Source organism: Pseudorca crassidens, chromosome 9 (assembly GCF_039906515.1).
Source record: "Pseudorca crassidens isolate mPseCra1 chromosome 9, mPseCra1.hap1, whole genome shotgun sequence".
Taxonomy (NCBI): domain Eukaryota; kingdom Metazoa; phylum Chordata; class Mammalia; order Artiodactyla; family Delphinidae; genus Pseudorca; species Pseudorca crassidens.
In genome coordinates this window covers 60,988,787-61,009,904 of record NC_090304.1, presented here as the reverse complement: position 1 = coordinate 61,009,904, position 21,118 = coordinate 60,988,787, and the positions used below count along the sequence as shown (strand labels likewise).

The window sequence follows — 21,118 nt, the reverse complement described above, 5'->3', positions numbered from 1 at the left end:
TAGCAGTGAACAAAGTTTAAAAAAACAAAACAAACACAACTTAATTTCATGGAATTGATTTAGCATGGGAGGGGTAGAATATATGAACCTGGGCAAGGAGAGAAGCAGTGATGGTAGAGTATTGATATGTCATATAAGGTGGTTAAGGGAGGCCCTCATTGATAATATGTCATTTAATAGTAGACCTGAAAGAAGTGACAGAGTGAATGGTGTATGCATTTTGGTGAAAAGTGTTCTAGGCAGAGGGAACAGAATGTACAAAGGCCTCAAGGCAAAGGGATGCAAACAAGGCTAAAACGAAATGAAAAAGTGAGGGGCAAAGGTTTGAGGGGAGTGGTGGCATGGATCATTGCACCTTGGAGTCCACTGCAAAGACTTTGGTTTTTAGACTTAGAGTGAGCTGGAGCCTTTGGAGGGTTTTGAGTAGAGGAGTGACTTTACTTACATTTTAACAAGATCACCCTGATGCCCTGTTGAGGGTAGATTATAAACAGGCAAAGGCAGTACCAGGGAGACTACTTAAGGAGATCACTGCTATAATCCAGGTGAAAGAAAGTGACTTGGGACATGGGAGTAGGTGTGGAGATTGTGGGAAGTGCTCCTATTCTGGCTCTATTTTATTTACCTTTTTAAATTTTTTAAATTTTTTTAAATTGAGCTGGGGCTTCCCTGGTGGCGCAGTGGTTAAGAATCCACCTGCCAATGCAGGGGAAATGGGTTCGAGCCCTGGTCCGGGAAGATCCCACACGCCGCGGAGCAACTAAGCCAGTGCACCACAACTACTGAGCCTGTGCTCTAGAGCCTGCAAACCACAACTACCGAGCCCACATGCCACAACTGCTAAAGCCTGTATGCCTAGAGCCCGTGCTCCGCAACAAGAGAAGCCACTGCAATGAGAAGCCCCGTGCACTCAACGAAGAGCATCCCCCGCTCACTGCAACGCCCATGCGCAGCACTGAAGACCCAACACAGCCAAAAGTAAAATAAATTAAAAAAAATAATTTTTTTAAAAAAATTAAAAATAAAATACTAAAAAATAGAGCTACTCATATTTTTAAAAAATTGAGCTATAATTGACATATAACATTGTATTAGTTTCAGGTGTGCAACATGATTTGACATATGTATATATTGCAAAATGATTGCCACAATAATGCTAGTTAACATCCATCACCGCACACAGAAACAATTTTTTGTGTGTGATGAGAACTATTTAACTTTTTATTATAGAAAATGTCAAACATAGGTAAAACATAGTAGACTAGTATTGATATAATGAACCTCCATGTACACATCACTCACCTTCAACAATTACCAACTCATGATCAATCTTGTTTCTTCTATATTCCCATTTTCTCCATTCTGTAGTTTTGCAGCAAGGCCCACGTATCATGTAATTTCATCTAAAAATACTTCAGAATGTATCACTAAAAGAATTTAAAAGACAACAATATTATAATCATGTCTAAAAAGTTTTAAATAATTTTTAATGCCCTCAAACATGGATTCTGTATATATTTTAAAGATAGAGCCTACAGGTCTTGCTCATGGTTTATTTATTTTTTTGGCTGCCCTGCACAGCAGTTTGTGGGATCTTAGTTCCCTGACCAGGGATTGAACCCGGGCCCTCGGCAGTGAAAACACTGAGTCCTAACTGCTGGACCACCAGGGAATTCCCATTGCTCATGGTTTAGATGTAGAGAAAGAGGAGCCAAGGATGACACTGAAGTTTTTGGCTTGAGCAACTGGTAGTGTTTTACTGACATTTATAAGGAAAACACTGTTGGAGGAGTAGTTATGGCGGGCAGGGTGAACCAGGAGTTTGGTTTAGGACCTGTCCAGTTTGAGATGTCTATTCGATATCCAAATAGAGATATTGAGTTGGCAGCTATATATATGTTTCTGAAATTTGGGAAGATCAGGCTGGAGGTAGAAATTTGGGAGCTGATACCACAATGATGGTACTGAAAGTCATAAAACTGTTTGATGTCACCAAAGAAGTGAATGTAAGTGGAAAAGAGGACTGAGGACTGAACCCTGGAGCACTCCCAACACTTAGTCAGGGATAAGAAAGAACCAGCAAGGGATAGAACACATGACCAGTGAAACAGGAAGAAAACAGAGTGGTATTCTGAAAGCCTAGTGAAGAAAGTATTTCAAGGAGGATGCAATCACCTGTGTCAAATGCTGCTAATATATTAAGAGAGGCAAGGACTAAGAGATGACCGTGGAGTTAGCAAGGGTGAAGGTCATGGATGATGCTGAAAGAGTTATTTTATCAGAGTGACGGGGATGAGAGAATGCCTTGCTTGGGTTCAGGAGAATCAGAAGAGAGATGAACAGTGGCTATAATATAAATCTTTTAAGGAGTTTTTGCTGATAAGGGGTGTTGAGAGGAATATGAAGTCAAAAAAGAGTTTTGGGGGCTTCCCTGGTGGCACAGTGGTTGAGAGTCCATCTGCTGATGCAGGGGACACGGGTTCGTGCCCCGGTCCAGGAAGATTCCACATGCCGCGGAGCGGCTGGGCCCGTGAGCCACGGCCGCTGAGCCTGCGCGTCCGGAGCCTGTGCTCCGCAACGGGAGAGGCCACAGCAGTGAGAGGCCCGCGTACCGCCAAAAAAAAAAAAGAGTTTTGTTTTTAAAGCAGGATATATTAGCACTGATGGGAATGATCATGGAATGAGACAGTGAGAATGTTAAATAATATATATGGGTACCTAACACATAGAAGGCATACAAATGTTAGTTCTTTTCTCTTCGGGCCTTTTTAATAAAGAGTTAAACAAGCTGGAGCCACAGACAGCTATTTTACTAATTAGTGGGCATCGAGAGCAGAATTATTTAGCTTTAGATAATTGTGCAAGGCAAAATGTGGGTGAAATACAGATATATGTGGCATATTTGGTTACATATAATAATAAACCCGAGAAAACAAGGCAGGGTTTCTTTTTCTCATGTGAAAGAAGTCTAGAGGTTGGAAGCCTGGAATGGGTAATACTGTGGTTTCATGGTGTTATCAGTGACTTGGGCTCTCTCTCATTCTGGCCTCTATTTTCAAGACCACCTTCCTGTCCAGGATAGCTGCTAGAGGCCTAGCCATCACGTCCCAGTCTCCACAGCAGGAAGGAAGAAAGAGAAAGGAAGGAGGAAGAAGGGCTTGATCCCTTCATTCTAAGGAAACTTCTTGGAAGTTCCACACAACATTTCCATTTATATCTTTCTGACCAGAACTTGACTTGCCAGGGAGGCAGGGAAATACAGTCTTTCAATAGGGCATATTTCTCTCCTGAATAAAATAGGGGTTTTATTACAAAGGAAGAAGCAGAGAATGGATATTAGGGTAGGCTGTTAGCAATCTTTGCCTTAGTATTTGTGGGAAGAGCATGGACAAAAGACCTATGTTTGAACCCTAGCTCTACCATATACTGGTTATGGCCTTGAACAAGTTATTTTATCTCTGTGCCTCAATTTTCTCTTCTTTAAAATTGAGCTAATACTAGTGCTCAGAATACTAGTGCTACTCTGAGGATTAAATGAAATAATACAAGTAAAGTGCCATTGTGTCTGGCATATAATAGGCACATAATAAATAACACTACATATATGAAATAAAAATTAGTCATCTAGCAGGCCATTGAGAGATGGTGTCTTAGTCTCTTCAGGCTGCTATACCAAAATTCCATAGATTGGATGGCTTATAAACATCAGAAATTTACTTCTCACAGTTCTGGAAGCTGGGAAGTCCAAGATCGAGGTGCCTGCAGATTTGGTATCTGGTGAGGGTATGTTTCCTGGTTCATAGATGGCCATCTTTTCACTGTGTTCTCACATGGTACAAGGGGTGAGGGAGCTCTCTGTGACCTCTTTAATAAGGGCTTTTCCCTCATGACCTAATCACCTCCCAAAGACCCTACCTCCAAACATCATCACTTTGGGGATTAGGTTTCAACATAGGAATTTCGGGGATGGGGGGGACACAAACATTCAATCTACAGCAGATTGTATTAGTTAATTGGGCTGACTGGCTGCTTAGTCACAGGTTCAATATGAGAGTTACCATATCCACTTCCCCTTTGTTACATAAGAAATACCCCAAGATCTAGGAGAGTTGTAACATACTGTCAATGGCATTTATTGACTCCAGTTAACTTAATCATGTCCCTTAAGCTTATGCTTTCAATGAATCCCTTTATCTGATACCCACCAAGCTGCAAGCTCTGAGACAAGTAATCTGGTTAAGGCCTGCTGAAAAAATGCCTGTTTTACCAAACACATGTATCTTAAGCTTAGATCTTCAAAGAGTGGGAAAATGCTTCTCCAGCTCCTGCTGATTTTTAGGTCTCTGTTTTAGCCATCTTTGATAACATCTATTTTGGTTGGTTGACTTTGTAATTATTGGAGTCATAGTCAATGGCCAGTGTATACAGCACCTGGATCTAATTATAGGTGCTATTGTGTCCATCAACCCAGGCCCTGAGCCCCTGTATTTGCTGTATACAAAATGAGAAAGCTGCTGGTCAGCCCTGGGTTTTGCAATGTCATGAGTTATCATTTCCCACCCAAGGCAGGCAAGGGATGGACAAACACTTGGCTCTTGGCAGAGCTGGTAGCTCGAGTTAGCAGAAAATTCTTCAGCCGGTGAAGGAATTGTGATGAAGGGAGATAGGCCAAGCGGTCATACACTTCAGCTTGGCACCTAAAGGGAACTGCAGGAAACAGATTGAATCCTATTAGGGAAAAGGCAATATTTTTATAGGTGAGTTCATTTCTCTCCCATGGAGATAATTTTCTCTTATCACATAACAAATTAATTTAGGCTGAAAGTGCAAGTGATGGATCAGATAAAAACAGTGCAGAATACTTCACCTGCCTTCAACCTTAAATTATTCAAGTGGCTGCAGCCACTGGTCAACAAGAAGGCAGAAGTTGTCTCACAGAGAAATGCCTGGCCTAAGAGGTGAGGGATCTTGCAGCATTCCCCTTAAGGCCTGAGAGGCGGTGCAGTGCACTGGAAAAATCAGAGCTTTGGCTCTGCCACTTAGTGATGTGGCCTTGGCCTTGAGTGAGTTACCTGACTTCTGTAAATGACAAAGTATGTAAAATAACTATGAGGACTGGCCCAAAGAGAGATGCTCCACCTGTCTGTGCCTTTTGTTTCCCTCGTTACAATGCACCTACTTACATTCAATTATTTTTAAAACATTAAAAAATATAAACTAAAACATAAATGCAGGAAAACAAGTGTATCATTTAGTAAACTATTATAAGGTAAACACACTTGTATTTGAGTCAAGAAATAGAACTTTGCCAACCATTCCTGAATCTCCTCTCCTTCTCAAAGAAACTATCTTGACTTCATAGTGATCAAGGAATTGACATACACAAGTGTGCATCTCAAGGCACTGGAGTTTAGTCTTGCCCATTAAAAAAAATTTCATGCGCCTTTTAAATGATTTACAGGCTCCTCCACCATCTTTTTCTTTTCCTTAAAATCATCTGTTGAAGAACATGCATTGTCTGATATGCAGTTTCCTAGTCTGGATTTTGCTGATTTCATTTTTATTGGTGTAGGTCTGCATGTTCTTTTGTCAGTTGTGTATTTTGCAAATTGACAGCTAGATACAGAGGTGAGATTAGACTCAGGTTCAATACTTTTGGCAAGATTAAAGGAAGTGATATATTCTTTCATCTGGAAGCATATAATATCTTGTCTTTTTGGTTTTTTTGAAGATCTAATTGACTTTATTGAATGATTCATGAATCAGGCAGCAAGTCATCTAGTAAATAGACAGATGCTCCTTGTCTCTTTTTGGAATATTAGCAGCCATTGATGCTCAATGAGCACATCCATTATTCATTGGGGATTGCAAAATGGTCATATTCCATTTCTATCATTTATGAAATGTATTAGTTGGAGTCTTTATAAGCAGAATTCCCTACAGCTATTTGGTTATCCAATGGTACAGTTTATATAAGAAAATTAAGATAAATGTTTAATTCTTTCCCTTTGTTTTTATAAGTTTTCAAGACAATGAACTGGTTCTCTATCATCATTTGAAGGCACCTAGTGTTTAAAGTATCATTATACTCATGAAAGATATATACATATATATGTCTATATGTGTATATATGTGTACGTGTATACATATAATGCCATACACTCTGATTTTCACTTTTTAAAAAAATTTTCACTGGTTTTTTTGTATCCTTCCAGTAATATTCTACACATATAAAACCATTTATAAATGTTGATGATTATTTGTTTCACTATTTTGCTATTAAAAACAATGCGATATGGAATATCTTTCTTTAATACTTCTTTATATATGAATATAATTGTGGGGTAACTTTTTACAAGTGGAAATGCTTTTATAATTTTCATAGATAATGCCAAATTATCTTACACAGAATTCATACCAATTACATTGCCATCAACAATGAATCAGTGATAAGGGATCATTTCCAAAAATACTTTGAGTTGCAAGGGGGAAGCAAGGGGTCAGAAAAGGATTGGATTTTAATAAAGGGAGAAAGATGGGAAGAAGCCATGGTGGAGGTGAGGAATTGGAATTGGTTAAAGGTATTACAACCATAGAGCAGATGCTAATTCAAAATGGTATCTGAAGAATAAAGGGGTAGGTGAAAGCAAACAGAAAATTCTGGTATTGGAAGGTGTGGTGGTGTAGAAAGAACACTGAATTTGATGGCAGGAACCATGTTCCACACTTATTGTCTTATTTAACTCTCACAGTAGCTTTAAGAGGTATTATTTCTGTTTTACAGATAAGATAGTAGAGGCTATGGGGATAACAATATTTTATAGGATTGAATGAAAGCTAAATGATATAATGTATGTGACATCATGTATTAGAGTGTGAGCTTCTTGATAGCAGTTATCTTAAGCCTAGCACGGTGCCAGGTACATTCTGGAACACAACAAACAATTTGCTGAATACTTTTAATGAATGATAGAACCTAACAAAGGTCTGCCACATAAGTTATGGTTATCAAGAAATGGTTATCGACTCTTTAAAGACCAGCAGCTAAAAGAAAAGTCTGGCTGGCCGTGGTATCACATTAGATTCTGGTACGTATGCATACATAATCAGTCATCTAATAGGTATAGATATGACTTTCACAACTGATAATTATCAAAGAAATCTATAAAATGAATAATGCTGATTGAGAAAACCATGTATCTAAAATTTCTCTCTTAGATAAATTTAGAAGTCTATATTTTATGTTTTCCTTGGTAAACACTCTAGGGAAATAAAAAACAGCAGTTTACATATATTTTACTCATTAAATGGTAACAATCTATTAATGAATTGAGGTTGGTTTTTAAATTTAAAAATTTACTTCACCACTTCCTTTCAAAACTAATAAAGGCATTTTTATAATAAAGGGCACTTATGCCATAATGTTAATAAAAATGGAAATAAAATTCAGATCACTTAAAAGGAGGGAGCAAACCATAAGACCCAGTACAGTGGCTATAACTGAGCATCATGTTTGGTTTGGAATTCTTTACAAGAAAAAGGAAAAACAGTCAAGGATGCAGTTCTCATTATTAGAAAATAATTAAACGTATCAGTTTTAATGGGAAGACAGGTTCTTTTGCCCCTGGTATTAAATTATAACCAAAACATTTCGTTGCACTTTAGGTAGAAGATCCAGACTAGGCAGTGACTTTAAAGAACAAATGCTAACTAGATAATCCTTCTAGTTTTCCATCAGCTTTTCTCTAACCTTAAGTTTCCAGAGTGTTTTTCTATTTAATAATCCTATCATTAGTGCCAAGTACCCAGAAAACACATGATGTTTGAATTCTTGAATTAAAAGAAATGTTGTTGCCAATCTTTATTTAGTATTCAATAATAAAGGAGGCAGAATGGGGCAATAGAGTCCTGGAGTAAGAGTTAGGGTACTTCACGTTCTAACCTCCACCTTATGTAAACGTGAATTTTGGGAAGACTTTTAGCATCTTTGGGTCTCAGTTTCCTCATCTATGAGGTTTAGACCAGTGCTTTGTAACCCTGGATTCACATTAGAATCACCTGGAGAGTTTAAAAAAACTACTGATATGTGAGATTTACCCTCACAAATTCTGATAAATCTGGTCTGGGATGAGATCTAGGCATCAATATGGTTTTAAAAGGCCCCAAGTGATTTAAATGAGCAGCCTATGGATGAGAACCACTGATTCAGATGTTTTCCAAGATCCCCTCCAGGTCTAAAATGCTAAGAACTGATGAGATCCAATATTTAGAAATTTAATAACTGTTTAACAGTCTAATAAGGTAGCTGCAACTTTGAGGGTAGTTTTTTTTTAATCATCTAAAAGGAGTAAAAATCCTGGGACGTTTATTATTAAATGATAATTCATGGCAGGTCAAATACTGTAATACAGTCACAAATAATTCAGCCATAAAAGATGGACAAAATGCTTTGGGGACAATCTTAACTCAGTTTTCATTGTTGTGTGAGGTATGGGGAACAGAAGATAACTTGCTCATGGTAAGGAATCTAATAGGATTAGGAATTGCCCATTAAGGCAGGACCTCAGAAGGTCTTCAGTGTAGGGGGAATCAGATATAAACCCTCAGCAGTGGAGGAAAGAAACAGTCCCTAAGAAGTTATAGTCATAATCTGACCCCTGTATGATTTAGCAACCCAAATTCAACTCATTTGGTGGATCTAAAAAACTCTCACAGTAGAAATTAACACAACATTATAAATCAATTATACTTCATAAAATAAATTAAAAAAATAAAAAGCCCTCAAATATGAATTTAGTTTAAGTTGTTTTACACTGGTAGTGATTCCAGGCACTTGGCAGAAGCAAATGGAAATCCTTCCCCAGAAAACATTTTCTTAGGCCTCAGAATTCTTATAAATAATTTTCCAAAGAAAACAAGTAGCTCCAGCTAAACTAGGCCTCAAGGAAACATGGCACTATGAGTGAGAACCAGCAGAAAAAAAATATGACAATAGGGACCTATCAAGACTTTAGTTACTGAAACTGTCAAACACAGAATATAAAACAACTATGCTTACTGTGTCTAAAGTGGTAACAGACAAACCTGAAAATGTCTAGAGGAAAAAGAAGACTTTAAAATGTGATCTAGCAAATTCGAAAAAAAAAAATCCAGCTTTCAGAAAATATATAATTTTTGAAAGAAAAACTCAATGGGTAGGTAGAAAAGTAGATTAGACACAGATGAAGAGGTCAGAAGAAATTGTATAGAATGCAGCACAAACAGATATAAAGAGGAAAACAATCAAGGAAAGGTTAAGAGAAATGAAAGATAGAGTGAGAATGCATAACATGTTTAATTGGAATTCTCAAATGAGAGTGAATGGAGTAGAGGCAATATTTTAAGATTATGGCTGAGAAATCTTTAGAACCGTTGAAAGGCACTAATGCACAGGTTCAGTAAACTTAATGAATCTCAAGAAGAATTAAAAGAAGAAATCCGAGGCTTCCCTGGTGGCACAGTGGTTGAGAGTCCGCCTGCCGATGCAGGGGACGCGGGTTCGTGCCCCGGTCCGGGAAGATCCCACGTGCTGCGGAGCGGCTGGGCCCGTGAGCCACGGCCGCTGAGCCTGCGCGTCCGGAGCCTGTGCTCCGCAACGGGAGAGGCCACAACAGTGAGAGGCCCGCGTACCGCAAAAAAAAAAAAAAAAAAAAAAAAGAAGAAATCCATATCTCAACACATCATTAATAGAACTGAGGAACACTAAAGGCAGAATAAAAATATCCAGAAAGAAAAATATCAGATTACTTAAAAAAAAAAAAAGGCAGTTAGCTGATTTCTCAACAGCAATGAGAGCCAGGGACAGTTGAATGGCGTTGTGAGTGGAAAGAGAATAACTCCTACCCTAGAATTCTACACTCAGAGAAAATATCTTTCAAGATTGAGAGTGAAAAATTGGGAATTCCCTGGTGATCCAGTGGTGAGGACTTGGTGCTTTCACTGCTGTGGCCTAGGTTCAGTCCCTGGTTGGGAAACTAAGATCCTGCAAGCTGTGTGGAGTGGCCAAAAAAAGAAAAAGATTGAGAGTGAAAATAAAGACATCTTCAAACAAATAAATAAATATGCAAAATCAAAAAACCTGAGTTTTCCATCAAGAAAATCTCAACAGAAGAAATAATTTTGGGGACTTCCCTGGTGGCACAGTCATTAACACTCTATGCTCCTGATGCAGGGGGCCTGGGTTTGATTGCTGGTGATCCCACATGCATACCACACACAACTAAGGAGCCCGCCTGCCCCAACTAAAGACCTGGTGCAACCAAATAAATAAATAAACAGTAAACTGCCAAAGCTAGGACACTCAAAACTCAAAAAACAACTCTGGATTAAAAGAAAAAACTACATAGATAAAAGTTAAAAAAAAAAATTCTGAAGGTTTTATTTCAGACCAAAGGAAAGTGATATAAGATCTAGGATAAAACATAAATTGAAGAGCAAAGAGAATGGTAAATATGTGGGTAAATCTAAAACAAAAACAAAAAAAAATATAAAAAACTGACTATAGAAACTATATCTTGTGGAGTTAAAAATATAGAATTAAAACTTATGACAAACATAATTAAAAGAAATAGTAAATGGATTAAAAAGATTTAAGGTCTTTGGGAAAGGATTATAAGAAAAAGAAGAAGTCACAAAACATTGAATAGACAGGATAAACAGGAAGCATGAAATATGATAAACTCAAATATATTTAAATTATTACATTAATTGTTAATGGATGAAATATTCCAGCTAGAGGACAAAGATTGTCAAACTGGACAATAAAACAAAACCAAACTATATGAGGTTTACAGGAAACATTTCTATGATGTAAAGCTACAGAAAGATTTAAAAGAGAAATGAGGGACTTCCCTGGTAGCACAGTGGTTAAGAATCCGCCTGCCAATGCAGGGGACATGGGTTCGATCCCTTGTCCAGGAGGATCCCATATGCCACGGAGCAACTAAGCCTGTGGGCCACAACTACTGAGCCTGCTCTCTAGAGCCCACGAGCCACAACTACTGAAACCTGCACGCCCTAGAGGCCACGCTCCGCAACAAGAGAAGCCACTGCAATGAGAAGCCTGCGCACCACAATGAAGAGTAGCCCTGCTTGCCACAACTAGAGAAAAGCCTGTGCACAACAACTAAGACCTAATGCAGCCAATAAATAAACAAACAAATAAAAGAGAAATGAAAAACAAAACCCACTAACCAAGACAAAACTAATGTAGTACAGTAATAACAATTAGATTTTAGGACAAAAAGCATTAATAGCAATGAAACGGGACTTTCCCCATGTCCATCAGGAAGACACAAGATTGAATTTGTGTCTAATAACATAGCCTCAAAATGAAATAAAAATTGACAGAACTAAAAGGAGAAATATACATATTCATAATCATAGAGGGAGATTTAAAAATCCCTCTTTCAATAATTAATAAAACAAGGGAAAAGTTGGTACAGATATAGATAATTTGAACATGATTAATATATTTAATATACACATATAAAATTCTGTGCCCAGTAACTGCAGAATATATGTTCTTTTCAAGCACACCTAGAACATTTACAATCTGGCTATAGATTGGGCCAGAAAATGTCTCAACAAATTTCAAAGGACTGAAATAATATAGAATAATTTTTCTGACCACAGTGTAATTCAGGTAGAAATCATTCATAAAGAGATAGCTAGGGAAAGAATCCTTTCTGTTTGGAAATGAAGAAATACATTTGTAAAAAAATTCAGGGGTCAAAGAACCCACATGGAAATTATAAAACATTTTGAGCTGAATAATAAAACACTAACATACAAGTTTGGTCTCAGGAGAGTCTAGATAAAAGACAGACTTTGAATTAAACAGCTTATGGGTGGTAACTACAGATGAGTGGATAAATTCAACCAAAGAGTACATGTATTGGGTTGGCCAAAAAGTTCATTCGGGTTTACAACAGAAGGGCCAATAACAGAACACTAAGAGGCACCATCTTTTAAAAGGCAGGCAAATGAAGCAGTCAAGGATAATAAGAGGGGATGATCAGACAGTACCTCTAAGAGCTGAGTAAGAAAGGACCCTGCCCAGCCCCATGCTTCAGGGAGACTGATGCTTTGGAGTGTCTTCCTCAAGATTTTCTGAATTCACCTCCAGTTCCTGGGACTAAGGAAGGCACCCTGAGCCTGGATCTGGTCCCCATGTAGACTTGGTCGCCAGAATGCCTCTCTTGAGATTTTCAAGTCCCACTTTGGTGCTGGGACACGTGCCATTTCTCCCATCTGAGGTACTCTCTGACCTTCTAACCCACTCACCTACTCTTCATGTGGAACAAATGCTCTAAGGAGCTCTGGGTCTTGTGCCTATGGAATTTCCCTGGATCTGAAGAGTGGACCATTTCTACTGGCCGAAGCAATATTTCCTTCACACAATAGTAGGAAACTGAGCTGCCAGAATGGTGCTTTTAGGTGACTCTCATATTAGACACAGAATGAATTCAGGGTTTTGGGTTACCAAACTACTGACCCTTGAGATTGAGTTGTATGTGTGGGTCTGTGCATTGGCTCCCACTGGTCTGTGTTCCAACTATGGGACTGTCTTTGGTCTGTAGACCACCAAGTTTGTGAGGATGGTGACATTGTTCTTAAATTCTGTCCACCTCCCACCACTGGCACCAGGGAGGTCCCCTTACCCTCTCTGCAGGTTCTGCACTGTGTGTCAGGACAGGCCCATCTAATCTGAGGCCTTTTAAGACTGCTGCTCTGCTATGCCAACTGGCTCTTCCAATCAACGTCCTCTCATTTCCAATTGACAGCGACCTTGTGCCCTCTAGGTATGGGCTTAAGCCATGCTGATGGAGGAATGGGCATTCCTTGCACAAATGAAACTATTCTTCTTGCTCCATCCGTGGGCCTCTTGACTATTCTTCCTGGGTGTGGCTAAGAGATCACAGTTTGGGAATGCAGTAATTACAGCCTAAAAAGTTCAAGAGAAGACACGGTTAGAATATGTGCTCTACGTTTATGCTAGAAAAGTCCAAATGCTAAATATAACCAGAAAATGAATTATTATTCACATTTTCCTGCATACTCTGTGTAAGATCTGCATTTTTGGTAATCATCAGTGAAGCAGAGTAACATTTGAGAGAGTTACTGGAAGCCAGTACTCACGGTGGCACAATGGATGCAGCATCATGAGTAAAGATGTAACCAGCATTAAATAAATGACATTAGGGAACTGTAGAGGTAAGATCTACATAGTTCAATACAATAGTAACTACATTACTACTCTTTAATCACAGTGGGAGATATGAAATTAGCCAGGAATGGCACATTTGACAATAAAGAACATGAAGAGACTATATCCTTGGCCTGAGAAAGGGGTGCTGCCTGTATACTATAAAGAATCTTCACATGCACTGACTGGTCAATAAATGCACATCTTTTTCTTATCCATTATTCTAAATCTTCATTGATGAACTCTACCTTACATGGGACCATGAATTTTGTAATACATCTTAAAATCAAATTGTTTATATAGCGCCCAGCAAAAAAAAAAAAAAATTGCCCTGCAGGCATACTTGATCAGAGACTAGGAGAAACCAGAAACCATGAAAATGTTACCTGTATATAGAGTGCAAAGAGATCAAATAAAATAAGGAATGACAAATCCATTGGATTTGAGGGTTAGAAAACTACCAACACCGTAGCCACTGGAGGTGGGGGAGAGAGAATAGATTGCAGCAGGTTGAATAGTGAGTGATGTGAAAGCTGACAGTGACTATTTTTTGATGGAGACTGGCTATAAACAACAGTAGCTGGAAGTGAGGGAGCAAGTATTACATGGAGTATCAAAAAGAATGCGTGAAACCGACTGTACATCACTGAGTAAGTAAAAATTCTTGAGCACATAGTGATAGAGAGCAGGAAATGGAAACTCATTGACACCACTGGTAGGCAACTATAATACTGACTCTTTACTCTTAAAAAAAGGAAAAAAAAGAAAAAAAGTACCTGTAGACTAGAGAGATCTGGTGGGCAACATCTTAAGCAAGCAATCTCACTTAGCATCATTAATAGTGGGATAACTTGATACTGTGTCTCCACTGATACAATATGAAGTGCACAACATAAATCCATGAAATATCTCTGCCCAAACCCTAAATCTAATCAAGTCTTTAGACCTTATTTACAGGAAATACTGGAGACAGAGAGACAAGGTAGTGATACTACAAAGAAGCAAATACAAAAATCTGTATGTGGGACATTCTACAAAACAATGGTCTGATATTTTCATAAACCCAATGTTGTGGGAAAAAAGAGGTGAACTTCTAGAAAAAGACATAGGAGACGTAACCAAACCCCATGGAGTCACCTTAATGAAATCCTGGTTAAACAACATCGACAACAATTACAACTTAGGGACAAGTAGAAAAACTTAAATATGGGCTAAACATTAGACAATGTTGTAGAACTACTGTTATAGTTTTTAGTGTGATAATGATATTGTACCAATAATTATGTAGAAGAAAGTCCTTATTTTAAGAAAACTCATGTTGAAGTATTTCAATGTAAAATGTCATATCTGCAGCTTACCTTAAAAAGGTTCAGTAAAGGGACTTCCCTGGTGGCGCAGTGGTTAAGAATCTTCCTGCCAATGCAGGGGTCACGGGTTTGAGCCCTGGTCCAGGAAGATCCCACATGCCGCGGAGCAACTAAGCCACATGCCACAACTACTGAGCCTGAGCTCTAGAGCCCGTGAGCCACAACTACTGAGCCCGCGTGCCACAACTACTGAAGCCCACGTGCCTAAAGCCCATGCTCTGCAACAAGAGAAGCCACCACAATGAGAAGCCCATGCACCACAATGGAGAGAAGCCCCCACTCACCGCAACTAGAGAAAGCTCGTGCACAGCAACGAAGACCGAATGCAGCCAAAAATAAATAAGCTAATTAAAAAAGGTTCAGCAGAAACAACTATATATATCTATAGACACAATGGAAAAAATACACCCATACACAAAAGGCAAAATGTTAAATGATTGAATCTAGGTCGTATGTATAGATGCTGTAACATTGTATCATTCTTTCAACTTTTTTGCAAGTTTTCAAAATTAAAAGTGGGGGAAGGGGAGAGAGCCAGTAGAGCAAGACGATAAAGATGGGTATAATGGATCAACAGCCCAAAAAGAAAGATTAGCACTAAATAGGAGGTGTGCATTATTTTTGAGGTTAGAGGAAGAAGAGTTGTGGGTGAGTCGATACAGACAAGTGGGTAAGTATGGGTGTGGGAAGGTAAGGGAATACAGGTGATCTCCGTGAAGTACGAGGCAAGAGTAGGTAGGTCAGTGGCACGAAGAATGGTGAGTATCTGGAATAGTTGCTGTGGGGAATGGCAAAGGGAGCTGACCAGAGACGCACAAATATTTTATAGGGTGCAGCTGAGGTGCTGCTAAGGACGTGAATGTCTAGAAACTATTCTTCATTTTTGCTCCTTATTAGCCCTTTGAGCTTATCTCCCTATCAGAGACCTGTTTACTCTTCTAGACCATGAGTTTCTGAGGTAAGAGCTTGACTTTCATTTTTGAATTCCCAGCATCTAGCATAGTGCCTGGCATGTAGTAAGCATTCAACAAATAATTACTGGATAAAATAGTGACAGTTTCACATTTACCTCTAAATTGTAAGGTTTTATTGACCTTTCTTCTTATCCCCAGCCCATAGATGCTGCTGGGTTAACTGATTCTCTGCCATGCTCCCAGAGCAACATAAATTTAATATCCGTTAAAAACTTCTATCATCGCATTTACTGCATTGTATTGAAATTGTCCATTGTATTTCTGTCTTACCCAGTAGACTAAAATCTTTTAAGATCAGTGGCGTTGTAGCTTTGTATCACAAACTCAGAACAGTAGTTGGCTTAATACATGGTAGACATTTTCTGATCTAAGCTGAACAATTAAGAAAGACTTTAAGTTTTGGTTTGCAAAGGTTTTATTTCTGAATGTATGTGTGATTTTAACAAATACTTTCAATAAGCAAAACTGACAATATTACATAAGTACAATCAATAATATAAGATAAAGTGCCAAATTATCTGAAATCAAAGTATTCTGGATAAAACACTGGGAAGAACAATGGCTTCCCCCCATATAAAAAGGCACAACAGCACCTCTTTTCTATTTGCTTCTCTTCAAGTGTTCAAAATGGTAAGAATGCTTTCCATGACACTGGAGGCAAGAGTTTCCAAACAGACTTACCTTTAAAAGCTCAGAAATTGGGTTCAGGTGACATTTTATGAGAACAATTCAGGAGACCAAGCACTTTTAGTTTCAGGCACTGAAGGTGACCAACCTTCTGAAAATGGAAGGCAACATTTGACTTCTGAATGCGAAGCAAGTCCCAAAACCGACTCCTTGAAAATCCAGCCTAACCCTGTACTGTTATAGTCAGGAGATTTCTGTTCTGCTGCTGTAAGCATATTCTTCAAATTTAACTTTTTCTTAATTAAGCATTTATCAGTTCTTTGTTTGACATATTTCAGTTTTTTTCTTGGTAACTCTTTTTGATCAGGAGAATTATAAGCAGCTGGGCATTTCCTTAGACCCATGGCCTGGAATCCAAGCATTTCTGAAGGAAATACTTTTTGTGTGGTAGGAGGGACCCATTCATCAAAATCAGTTTCAAGGTACTTAGCAACAGGACAGTTGTTGGAGATCTCTGGTTGTGTAATACTAGATATAGTAGGGCTTCTGGATTTCTGGCTGGTTGTCTTTATATTTTTTGGACAGCTTGGGGTGGTTTGCTGTGCATCATTTACAGTGGAAATCCTTGTCTTTTTATAGTTAGCATCAAGGTCCAAATAAAAGGCAGGTAATTTTTTGAAAGCTCCTGTCATTCCATGAATTCTAGTTTGGTGGAATCCTATAACTGGAGTTGACTGTGAACATGGAACAAAGTCTTGGCTATCTTCAAAATCATATTCTGAATCTGACTGAAAATGAGGTGGAGAGGGACATGTTTTTAGATACAGAGAGGCAGATGTGTTTTGCAAGGATAATTTTTGTGAAGACTGGCTGGAGTTCTCAGAGAATGATCTCAATGAAAAATCAGATTCTGTATGATGACTTTCTGCCAAAGACTTTCCCCACTGTAACAAAATATCCTGTGACTTTTGGGTCATTTCCGTTGCCATGTCCATTTCTTTAGGACTATCATCAAAGAGATCAGCAGAAGCATTGTAGCCACCTTCATGACCAGCAGAACAGTTTGCTGTTAGGTTATTACCAGTGTGCTCATAAGACATTTCTTTCAATGCGTTCGTACTTCTATTTGGCATACTGCAAAGAGCTTCTAAAGGATATGTGAGTTTCCTGCAAATTGTCAAACTGTCACCCTGGTTCTTTGGCCGCCTACAGTATTGTTTATTTTCTAAGTTGTGAAGGTTGGAAACATCATTATATCTCCTAGAACTCAAAGTTGTCAACTTTTCACTCATTTCGGATAGTGATTTTTCTCCACATCCATTAAAATATTTGCTATTGAGACAAGAATGGTCAGTCTCTGAAGTATCGTGCTTAATTGAAATTTCAGCCTCATGTGGTGGAATTCTGGTAGACTTAAAAGTAACTGTTGTGCCTGAGCCTTTTGAAGATGGAAACAGAACTGACAGATAAACATTTGGTAGAAGATTTTCAGAAATGCCTCTTTCACTACTACTTATAGAGATAGTCTCTACTGTGTTCTCTGGTTGTGACTCCTTATGAACGCTAGGACTTGGATTTGCTTCACAGTTGGAAAGGAAGTTATTTTTGCTGGAGTTTGCTTTGACTGTTGCTTGTGGTGATCTTAAGCCTACAGGTGGTGCATGCAAGGATCTAGTAGTTCTCTGTGGAGTCACGGATATCCTGCTGTGGTCTGCATGTAATTTACTGACGTCATTATCTAGATGACATTTCCTGCTACTGCCATCTGTCTGGGTTATAGCAATCTCACTTTCGATAGCTGCCAGAAATTTGTTTAGGCTTTCAGAGAGTGGAAGGTCAGCCCAGATCTCAGGGTCACAGTCCTGAGAACCCCCAGCTATCTCTTCAAGTCTGAGTGATGAAGGTGGACAACACACAGATCTCTCCTGAAAGCTAGCGGGGGTATCTACATCATGATACTGGTGACATGTTAGCTCACGCTGGGAATATATATTTTTAACTTCCACTGCACTGTGGAAGGATTTTGTATTACTTGGCTCAAGGGGCTCTTGCACTTTCAAAGGGAATAAATTAGAACCAGGAACTCCAATTTCATGATGATTGCTATGAACCGCACTTGGCTGATCAGCTTGTAAGCCAAGTTCTTCACCCAGCTTTTGTGCTGCACTATTTTGATCCATATAAGAAACAGGGCTCCATAAACCCTGAATGGTATCATGGCAGCTATTGGAACCAGTGGCCTCTGCAGAGGAGATGCACATTCTGTTCTGGTGAAGAGTATCAATGGCCTCGCTTTGTTCTGAAGCTGAAAAATCATCATCATCTGTTAGTTGTGAAACAACGGAAGTCAGTTCAAGTGATAGCTGCCAGAATCCTGAAAAATCATCGCTGCCATGGGACTCAAAACAACAAGAACTGCTGTCAGGGCCACATATGCTGCTGACATCGCTATTTGAATTTTCTAAAGCAAGTAGGTGGCTATTAGGTGCCTGGGAGCCACAGCGAAGTTTCCTGATATCAGAAAGCTGCAAAAGCCGATGGAAATAGTCAATGACAGTGAAGCCTACGACACCTGGGTCTGGTAGAACAATCTGGCAAGCTACTAGCGCTTTAACTTCTCTCTTGTGGTCTGAGCACTGCTCTAAGAGGTTACTGGAACCTGAACCTTGTCGATGTTGGCTTTCAAAATTCTGTGAAAGAAGTAAATGAATTTAAATCAGAATAATATTTTCTTCCTTTGACTCAAATGTGAAACAGGGTTTTAAAAGGTTAAAAACAGATGCAACTATAACCCCCACCCCTGTAATTTCAATTCCTCTAGAGTTATAGGGTTTAACGCTAGAGGAATTGAAATTATGGGGAAGTAAACCTTGGAGTAAAGAGACTTGTCTTTAAATTTTGGTTCTAAAATTTCCGAGTGTTGGGACTTTGGACAAGTTATTAGGAGCCTTAGTTTTCTCATTTATAAAATAAGGATAAAAATGCAGGATTACTGTATTAGCAATAACACACAAAAAACTATACTGCTTAGCAAATAGTAGTTGCTCAATAAATGGTAACTACTATTATATTTCTCATTAGCTTCCATAAGCTTTCAGTGTTTAAAGGAATGTTCTCACTTTAAAAAAAAAAAAAGAAGAAAAAGAGCCATCTGAGATTTTAAGAAAGAAAACCTCTGTAGCTTCTGATTTCATCTTCCCTTTGGGTTTTCTCACTGTTCAGCTGTGAAGTGCTGTATTCCGCTTTTTAAAACACTGACTGCAGTGTAGGCAAAATACTGATTTTGTTCCCTTTAGCATACAAGAGACAGATAACGATTACTCCTTCAGTCAGCACATTCTCTGGACTTTTTCTATAGTCACTTTTATAATTATTTAAGATGATCCTTCCTAACCTATTCTTACAGTTATCAACACTCAGTTACTTTGCCTTCAAGGTTAGTTCCCTCTTTCTCCTTTCATAGATAAGATTAAAAAGCTAGAGTTGACGAAAGTTTTACTACAGAACCTGAACTGAATTTAGAGGGTACAGTAAATACCAAATATCAAAACAAAATATCTAACACTTGTGAATTTATAATAAATTTAGATTTTTAAAGTTCTGAATGCATTTGAATGGGGCTCTTCTAACTTTTGAAAGAGGAAGTTGTCATACATGGTATTTTAACAGATCACCTATAGCCTATTTTTACAAAGCTTAAAGTGCTTCCACAGGCTCTCACACTTATGACTCCTAAAAACTATTTAGAAAATTAAAATCATTTCATTACAATGGAAATGTTAGCATAATAATAAAAAGAAAGCTAGTCTCAATTACCGTCACTCCAAAAATAAAGCTTTGTCCAACAAAGCAAGTTTCAACTGCTTTAGTTAATAGGGTCTGAGCTGCATCACTGTCCAGTGTTTCTGGAATTTCATTACGATCTTGAATGTACCTTGATTGGAAAGAAAATAAAAAATGGGAAGAGATAAGCTTTGAAATTTTAACTTTCCACAAAGACGACACAATTAGTTTGAAAATACAGCATGAAACTTTTGAGTTACATATAGGGGGAAAAAAAAAGTGACTTTAAGAGCTAAGCATTTTGTTCCCTCTAGGTTCTTATAGCCTAGAAAGACAAAAACAACTGATCAAATGTGAATAAAGTAGATGCCTGCCTAGTAATCAGGCCCAGCAATTATTCTAAAAGTGTCAGTGGGAGTAGTGCTGGGATCTTTAACCCTTCTCCTCAAAGCAGAGGGGGAAGTCTTTCCTCGTCGCTGGCAATCCTCGCTGTGGTCCCTTGGCCCTCCCTTTCTTCAAATCGCTTTGCTCTCAACTATAAGGAGATGAACAGAGATTTCCTCTATTAAGTATTAGGGGAGGAGGGCAGAAGATTGAAGGGGAGAAAAAGCTTCAGTTGCTTACATATCTCCTTACATTCTCAGAACATCTTAACAGGTCAAACTATGCAGATGAACTTGCAATGCAAATGAAATAAATGACAAAATTCAATTTCTGATATGCAAATATTCCTTCAAATAGCTTCTTCCACCTCAAAAGACCTTAGCCACTTGATTTGAAAAATCCTTCAGTTTGAAACAATTTTACTTTCTTTTTTTCTTTTTTCTTTTTTGCGGTATGAGGGCCTCTCACCACTGTGGTCTCTCCCGTCGCGGAGCACAGGCTCCGGACGCACAGGCCCAGCCGCTCCGCGGCACGTGGGATCCTTCCGGACCGGGGCACGAACCCGCGCCCCCCGCATCGGCAGGCGGACTCCCAACCACTGCGCCACCAGGGAAGCCCTACTTTCTTATTATATATTTCTCTAACTTGGATTAGAGTTTTGTAATTTAATAGTCTAATTACAGTTTGGTTGGAGCATGGTTTAACATCATCACAATAGGTATTCAGTAAATAAACAT

General features: G+C 38.7%; 1 protein-coding gene across 11 annotated transcripts in view; it reads right to left on the bottom strand.

Annotated features, from left to right (window-relative positions):
• Positions 1-1,130: 1,130 nt before the first annotated feature.
• Positions 1,131-21,118, bottom strand: part of DDIAS (DNA damage induced apoptosis suppressor) — a 35,306-nt gene continuing 15,318 nt past the window's right edge. For 9 of the 11 annotated variants that reach the window (XM_067750504.1, XM_067750509.1, XM_067750510.1 and 6 more), the window contains 2 exons: positions 20,031-20,148; positions 15,996-18,904 (listed from right to left, as the gene is read on the bottom strand). In XM_067750504.1, the coding sequence (XP_067606605.1) occupies positions 16,304-18,904; positions 20,031-20,148 (2,719 nt within the window). In that variant the 3' untranslated portion in view covers positions 15,996-16,303. Of the gene's footprint in view, positions 1,428-12,701; positions 12,986-15,995; positions 18,905-20,030; positions 20,149-21,118 lie in introns of those variants that run through there. The other 2 variants (XR_010946216.1, XM_067750508.1) reach the window with 2 other exon arrangements.